This window comes from Nothoprocta perdicaria, unplaced genomic scaffold, assembly GCF_003342845.1.
Source record: "Nothoprocta perdicaria isolate Ctin4 unplaced genomic scaffold, notPer1 scaffold_1, whole genome shotgun sequence".
NCBI lineage: Eukaryota > Metazoa > Chordata > Aves > Tinamiformes > Tinamidae > Nothoprocta > Nothoprocta perdicaria.
The window spans coordinates 12,886,341-12,893,055 of NW_020454093.1; the positions used below are offsets into that span (position 1 = coordinate 12,886,341).

Consider the following 6,715-nt stretch of genomic DNA (forward strand, 5'->3'; position numbering starts at 1 on the left):
TCGATAAACAAGATGATATCCAGAAACAAAGGCATCCAAATTGAGCCTCATGGAAATATTGCTCTTTAATTCTTCATTCCTCCTACAGACTTTCTGAGCCTGTATGATCTAGCTCAAGCTGTTCAGCTCCCTAGAAGAGCTAAAAAGTGCTCCTTTGGTCAAAGAGAACACATTTAGAAATAATAATGGCTGGAGCTCGCTTGCATCTCTGGAGAAACCTTGCTCTAGAAGAGGACAAACATGTGGTGGTGGTGAACTGGTGGTAGGGGCAATATAATTTTATTCAAGCTCTCTTTGTCTACACCTCTTTTCCCCAAATTAACTCTTACAAGAGAAATTTAAATGATGCTTTTATTTATTTATTTTCATGTGTGCCATGCACACTGCAGCGCTCGGGCCCGCAGCGGGGCTGTCACTGATGCACATAGGGGCAGGCCCGTGGACGGGCAGCCAGTGCAGTGGGGACATTCGCAGTGACATTTGCAGTGCCAAGCTCCACTTGAAGGCACATGCTGTCACAGACCAGAAACTCCCCCAATTTCAATCATGGATGTAGTTTTTTAATCYGTGGCCTAAAGCGGAGCTTTATTTGTGAACAATTGCACGAGGGAAGCTTGGAGCTCAGCACAGACAGCACCTCCGTGCAGCTAAAGCCCCTGGGCAGCCTTGAACGTTTTCTTTACCAGCTGTCTGGGCTTGGGGTCGGCCCCATGGGGCTCCCTCGCCCAGGCCGGTCCCCCCGCGCCCGGATCCGGTGCCCGGCCGGAGCGCTTCGGGCGCGCACCCGGAAGTGCGGGGCGGGATATAGCGGAAGCGGGGCGGGGCGCGGCCTCTTTGGTGCTGGCGGCCCGCAAAGATGGTGAGTGCCGAGCGCGGCCGCGGTGATTCCGCCGCCATCCGCCGCCATCCGCGCGCCCTGCGCGCCGCCGGCGCCCGCAGCGGGGCCGGGGACGCCTCGGCGGGCCGGGCGAGGCCTCGGCGGGCCCAGGGGCTGCCGCCGCCGCGGGGTGCCCGCCTCGGCGGCACCTCCGTGCCGCGGTCGCGGGACGCCGCCAGGCCAGAGCCAGGGCCGGGGATGAGGCCGGGGCCGCTCCACTGGTGCCGGCGCGGGGCTTTGGCGGGGCTGGGCTGCGGAGACGCCCGGCAGCCGCGGCGGGGGAGGCCGGAGGGTGATGACACCATTCGCTGAGGGACGGGGCGGTACGAGTTGCGTTTGGGTGCGCGGCTCGCGTTGCCGGATGCGCTTCTAGCACTGTCCTGACCTGCGTTTCAGACGAAGGGCACTTCGTCGTTCGGCAAGCGGCGCAACAAGACGCACACGCTGTGCCGCCGCTGCGGCTCCAAGGCCTACCACCTGCAGAAGTCCACGTGCGGCAAGTGCGGCTACCCCGCGAAGCGCAAGAGAAAGTGTGAGCGAGAGGCCCGGGCTTCGTTAATGCGGCGCGGTTTGATAGAACCTGCTTTAATAACTGTGTTCCAGGCGGGCACCGGGTGGGCACCCAGTTGCGGGCATCCCCGCTTCGCAGGTATCAAAGAATCGTGCTGGTGAGTGACAGTAACGTGTCTGTCCTAGATAACTGGAGTGCCAAGGCCAAGAGACGCAACACCACCGGAACGGGCCGCATGAGGCACCTGAAGAAGGTCTACCGGCGATTCAGGTAGGGGCTTCTAGGGCAGACCGCTGTGATGGGAAATGTTGCATGGGTTAYGCCTCGTTGTTAGGTGTATCACCTAAATAAAATGCGGTGTTGGGTTTAATATATTTAGTGTGCTGTGGCCTTAGACTGCTAAAGTATATTTTGAAATAAAGGCTGCYTTGTGTTCTGGTAGTATGATCTTTCTGGGACAAAGAGCTTGCTTATTTGTCATACTTGTCATTTGTCTTGCATAGGATGTATAGCAAGTGTTTCTAATAAGGATAGATAGTACAAAACACTRGTTCTTACTTTAAAATGACCATGCTTCAAAATATATATGACAAATATATAATCATTGTAAAATACATATTTTGTGTAGAACTGCCTTTTTCTGGGGATTTCTTAGTGATAGCACGTACATGGATCTTTGTAAGGTGAACCTTGAAATGGCTTCCAGTTACCCTGTGCACAAAGTTTGGAATTTTAGTAGTTGCTGTGCTGTTTGGGACTTGATTATAGCTTGCTAGCTGTGAAATCAGACTAAAGCTTCCTACAAAACTTTGAGTTATATTTAAGAGGTGCTATGAGGATACTGTAATGTTTCTAAGAAACTCACTAATTTTTTTTTGTCTCCATATTCTAAAATAGATTTTTATATTTATTAGATCAATAATTGCAAAATCTTTCCTTAAAAATATAGAAAATCATAATATCCTAATAGTAAACCAAAATTGACTAATTTTACTCTTAATGAGTGAAAATAAGCTTAGTAAGTGGAAGTGGGAGCCTGTACCAGGGCACAATGGAATTATTTCATCTGGTGTTTATGGTCTGTCAAAGTCTTTGCCTGGCAGCAGCCAGAAGGTAACTCAACTGCGAGCTGCTGCTTTTTGAGCAGAACTTGCACTTCGATGCTAACAGAAATGAAACCACCTTTAGTTGAGTTGCTTAGTAGAGCCATAAATCACAGAGTGCCTGTAGTAGCTGTGTTGTTTGATTCAGTCTTGAAGTGTTCAGCCAGTTTCTGAAATCTTCCTATTTGAAGAAATGGAATTAACTCTAGCAGGGGAGAGAAAAACTTACTGTTCACTCCAAATGGCTTGTCAATGATGTTTCATATTAAAAATGTCTGAACATATGAATTTCATAGTGATTTCAGTGCATTACTGAGACGAGCTGAACAAAAACTGSTGAATTTTACCTAAAGCATTGCTCATTAGAAAATTCAGACTGGAGAAGTAACTCCATTTCTGCTTGCAGGAATGGATTCCGTGAGGGGACCACACCGAAGCCCAAGAGAGCAGCTGTTGCCGCCTCCAGTTCATCGTAAAGACTCATCTGTTTGCTAAAAATAAATGGTCTTATTCAGAAAAACTTCCAACTTTTTTATATAAATGTTTTAATTCAATGAAGTATACCTAGAAAATATAGGTATGTTGACAGACGCAAAACTTTGTGATGTATTGAGATGATTCATTAAGCATAATACATTAATTGACTTTTTACAGCATCTTGAAAAGGATCATAATCTCTGCTGAACTTAAAGGTTTGTGTTTGTTCATAAACCAGYGCTAATTGATATATTTAACTGACAGCATTTTTTCTGGTACTCCCTTAACTGAATCAGTGGTGGACAGTGATAGGACTAGAGGAAATGGCTTCAAACTGAAGCACCAAAAGATCCACAGGGACTTAAAGAAAAATGTCTTGACGGTGAGGGTGACAGAGCCCTGGCACWGGCTGCCCAGAGAGGTTGTGGAGTCTCCTTCTTTGGAGATCTTTAAAACGCGCTTGGATGCAGCCCTGTGCCACGTGCTCTAGGTGACCCTGCGTGAGCAGGGGGGTTGGACTCGATGACCTCTGAGGTGCCTTCCAGCCTTGGGCATTCTATGATTCTATGATCTTATTCAAGAAGTCTAACTTGCATTGTTACTACTAGAACGACAAGCTTCTAGCTGATATATATTAATTCAGCATGATGAGATTTCAAAGAGGGAGAACAGGCTTTTTATCTGCTGTAGAGGAGTAATCCTTTTGCAAGGAAAGTGCAATATGAGCATTACAGCCTTACCCTACTTGCCTGTAACTCTGTGACCATAAATTATTCAAGATACTCTAATGTGGAGATTCAGATTTTGACTCTTGAAAGTTACTCTAGTAACTTGAAAAATAGGTCTAAGTGGTCGTTTGGAAAGGAAAAGCTTAAGAGGGAATTTCTGAGCTATTGTTGAGTGTTCTGCGACTGGCAGTTCAGAGAAGCCTGTCCAGAGGGCTGCTTGTTCAGTGGGCCGTTATGTCTTGGGCAAGAAGAAACTTCCACATCTGGAGGGGCTTTTACTGCTAAGCATTAGGGGATTGGAGATCTACTGTAGTTGAGATATCTCTCCCAGTAAGTGCAGGTGTGGATGTTTGAAGTGTATTGCTCTTTCATTGCAGAAAAACTAAGTTAACCTTGTACTCCAGGAAGGTATGAGTGTAGAGCTGAGGCACAAATAGACCAGATTTGCGGATTTAAACAAGAAAATAGAATATGGAAGTGAACAGTTCAGTTGGGGGTATCTTTGAGTTGCGGGTTGTTCCTTGATAAACTTGGGCCTTAAATGGGAATTCTGGGTCACTCACTTTTAAATTTTAAACTCCACTTTGAAAATTGTCATAGGATGCTGTTATTGGGATACTGTTAAGAGGAATATGGAGCATGGTAATTGCTGCAAGGATTTGAAGGATTTTCCTTTAAAAAGGAAGATCTAAACATCTTGTGAAAGGGGTTTAAGCTTCTGAGGCTGTTTTTACTTATGGTCTCACCATGAGTTCTGAGAACTAAGTGTGCTGCTATTCCAAATTATATCAGAGCTCATTGAACTTCAGTTTGGTCAACGTATAGCAAAAATCTTTGTCTTCTCAAGGTGAGAAGTGCTATTTGAGTGCCTGTGGTAGCAGAAGACAGCTTCAGTATGTCAAGTTCCAAAGGTGTAATGCATGTCAGAATTGGAGAAGAAAAAAGGATCTTTGTCAGCTTGGGATTTCTTTATTGTGACAAATTTGTAGAGGAGTTCAAGTTGGTGCCATGGCGCAGTATTTTGTCTCCGTGTCAGTCTGTGCTGTAACTTGGAAGGGTGGCAAGACCTAATGCAGCTCTTGAAAGCACAGTGAGCCACAGTTAAAATCCTTACTGGCCTTTAGCAGGCAAGGAAACAGGGAGTTGCCTTAGATCCACAGTTGCACGTTCATGGCTAAGAGGTTGTGTCTTCTATTTTTCTTTTTTCTTTTGTATAGGCTATGGTGGGTATAAAAGAAAAATGTGTATGCCTGTACTAGTTCTTAACATGCTTTGGTTGAGAAAGCTAATGGAGTAACTCAGAGGTGACTTCATGTAGTACAACTCTATTTCCTGCAAAGATGTGAAAATACCACGACCTCGTTTAGTTTGTGTGTGAGCTGGTGAACCCAACACCATGAATGAATTTTAACTAATACATTGGGACTGCTGTTCTACCTGTGGAGTCAACAGAACAACRTGTTTCATGTTTTGGCCAACACGGATTTCTAAAGTAATTGCATGCTGGCATAAAATGGTGCTAATTTTAGTTAACCTGAGTTAAAGGGAGATTACCATGTCTGTATTGGGGTAAGTATTACAGAGACTTGACCACCTGATTCTGCAGTGACATGGCAAAACACTGCATTTTAATGGCTCCCTGGAAAGCAGGGTGACCCTAGCATAAAGTGGGGTACTCCAAGAAGAATGTCAGGGGAAGAAAGGGCAGGAGTCATTTTTCTTCTGCCTTTAAATGAAAAGGCAGTGTACTTAGTTCATGACAATAATTTGAAGACCTTTTCCAACTTCCTAAGCAAATCTGTAACTTTTTCTTAGACTTTTCAATTAAAACTTGATCCAGGGACCTAAATGAGAACGTTAATCACTCAGGCTTTACACTACATTTTTTTTAGTCACAAAATACCAAATATTTGACTAATGCTAATTATCCAGAATATCTATATTCCCCYATGGCAAAACTGGCATAAGTTGTGTCCTTAAAAACATGCAAATAAGTTCCAATTTAATTATTTTGCATTTCCATAGGTAAATTGGTTAATTGGCTTGTATGAAGGCAGTGGTCCTCAACACWGCTTGTGAGCAAGTTTGTAAAAAGTGGGTAATTGGTACCAGAAAGTTTCCTGCTGATTTAAAAAGCAGGTAATTTGTATCAGACTGTTCTCAATCAACAAATACCACTGTAACTGTTTCAAATAATCCTTGTGATAGATGTTGCAGTAAGAGTATCTCTACTGAAAGAGCAAAGGATCATTCCATAGGAGGTTTCAAAGGAGCAATTAAAGGGTGTGGGGTTTTTTTTTGTCTTTTTTCTTTATGCCATGTTTTCAAAAATAAGGTGGATATTTGATATTGTTTTTGGAAATGGGCTACTTTTCTGACATGGGCAATATTACTGATGATCCTTAGCACAAAGCCACATAACAAAATCCTATACAGCAAGTACTGCAATTTTCAGGGTATTAGATGCAGCCTCTAACCTGAGGCCAGTATTAATRGAGATATTCCGGCCTAGTGTTTCTTTTTCCTCTACTGGAATTCATGCCTATGAAGCGTGGAGGAAACAGACAGCAATTGCCAGCCGTTTGGTAGGGTTGCGTCTGCAATGCGTATTAAGTTGTCTTATTTTCAACTGTGAGCTTTTTGCAGAAAGATGACAGGTGGGAAAAACCACAAACCTGCATTAATGAACACAGACCTACATTAATGCTGTGTATTGGGCAGCAGGTGCTGAAAGCTGCTCGCATTTTTCTGCTGAACAATGATCAAGAAAATGTTTTAAATTAAAAATCTRAACAACCCAAATCCAAATGATCGGTTTTATTTTCCCTGGCTATTTAAAATGGAGCTTTTTTTCATGTCATTTTATTTCATGTTGTCCGACCTGTCACAGCAATTGTAAACAGTGCAGAGCAGTATCTCTTATGTTGCTTGACGACATTGCTTGACTTTATCGAGTGAAAAAGGCTTCTCTGTGTTTTCTATGAAACCCTTCAGAATTTTTCTTCTGCAGGAGTGAATG

The 6,715-nt window shown here is 44.1% G+C and overlaps 1 protein-coding gene and 1 non-coding gene across 2 annotated transcripts; both read left to right on the plus strand.

Annotated features, from left to right (window-relative positions):
* Positions 1 to 800: 800 nt before the first annotated feature.
* On the plus strand, positions 801 to 3,190 carry RPL37 (ribosomal protein L37). The gene is made up of 4 exons (XM_026035889.1): positions 801 to 859; positions 1,274 to 1,409; positions 1,574 to 1,658; positions 2,898 to 3,190. The coding sequence occupies exons 1-4, from the start codon at positions 857 to 859 to the stop codon at positions 2,965 to 2,967; spliced, it is 294 nt and encodes a 97-aa protein (XP_025891674.1). The 5' UTR covers positions 801 to 856; the 3' UTR covers positions 2,968 to 3,190.
* Positions 2,735 to 2,815, plus strand: LOC112946873. The gene has a single exon (XR_003249302.1). It is a non-coding gene; the product is annotated as a small nucleolar RNA SNORD72 (small nucleolar RNA).
* Positions 3,191 to 6,715: the final 3,525 nt, after the last annotated feature.

Bases quoted from the DNA above. Each gene is read 5' to 3' on its own strand.
- RPL37 (XM_026035889.1), top strand. The intron at 1,410-1,573 runs GTGAGCGAGAGG...TGTCTGTCCTAG, and splicing joins CGCGAAGCGCAAGAGAAAGT to ATAACTGGAGTGCCAAGGCC. The intron at 1,659-2,897 runs GTAGGGGCTTCT...TTCTGCTTGCAG, and splicing joins AAGGTCTACCGGCGATTCAG to GAATGGATTCCGTGAGGGGA.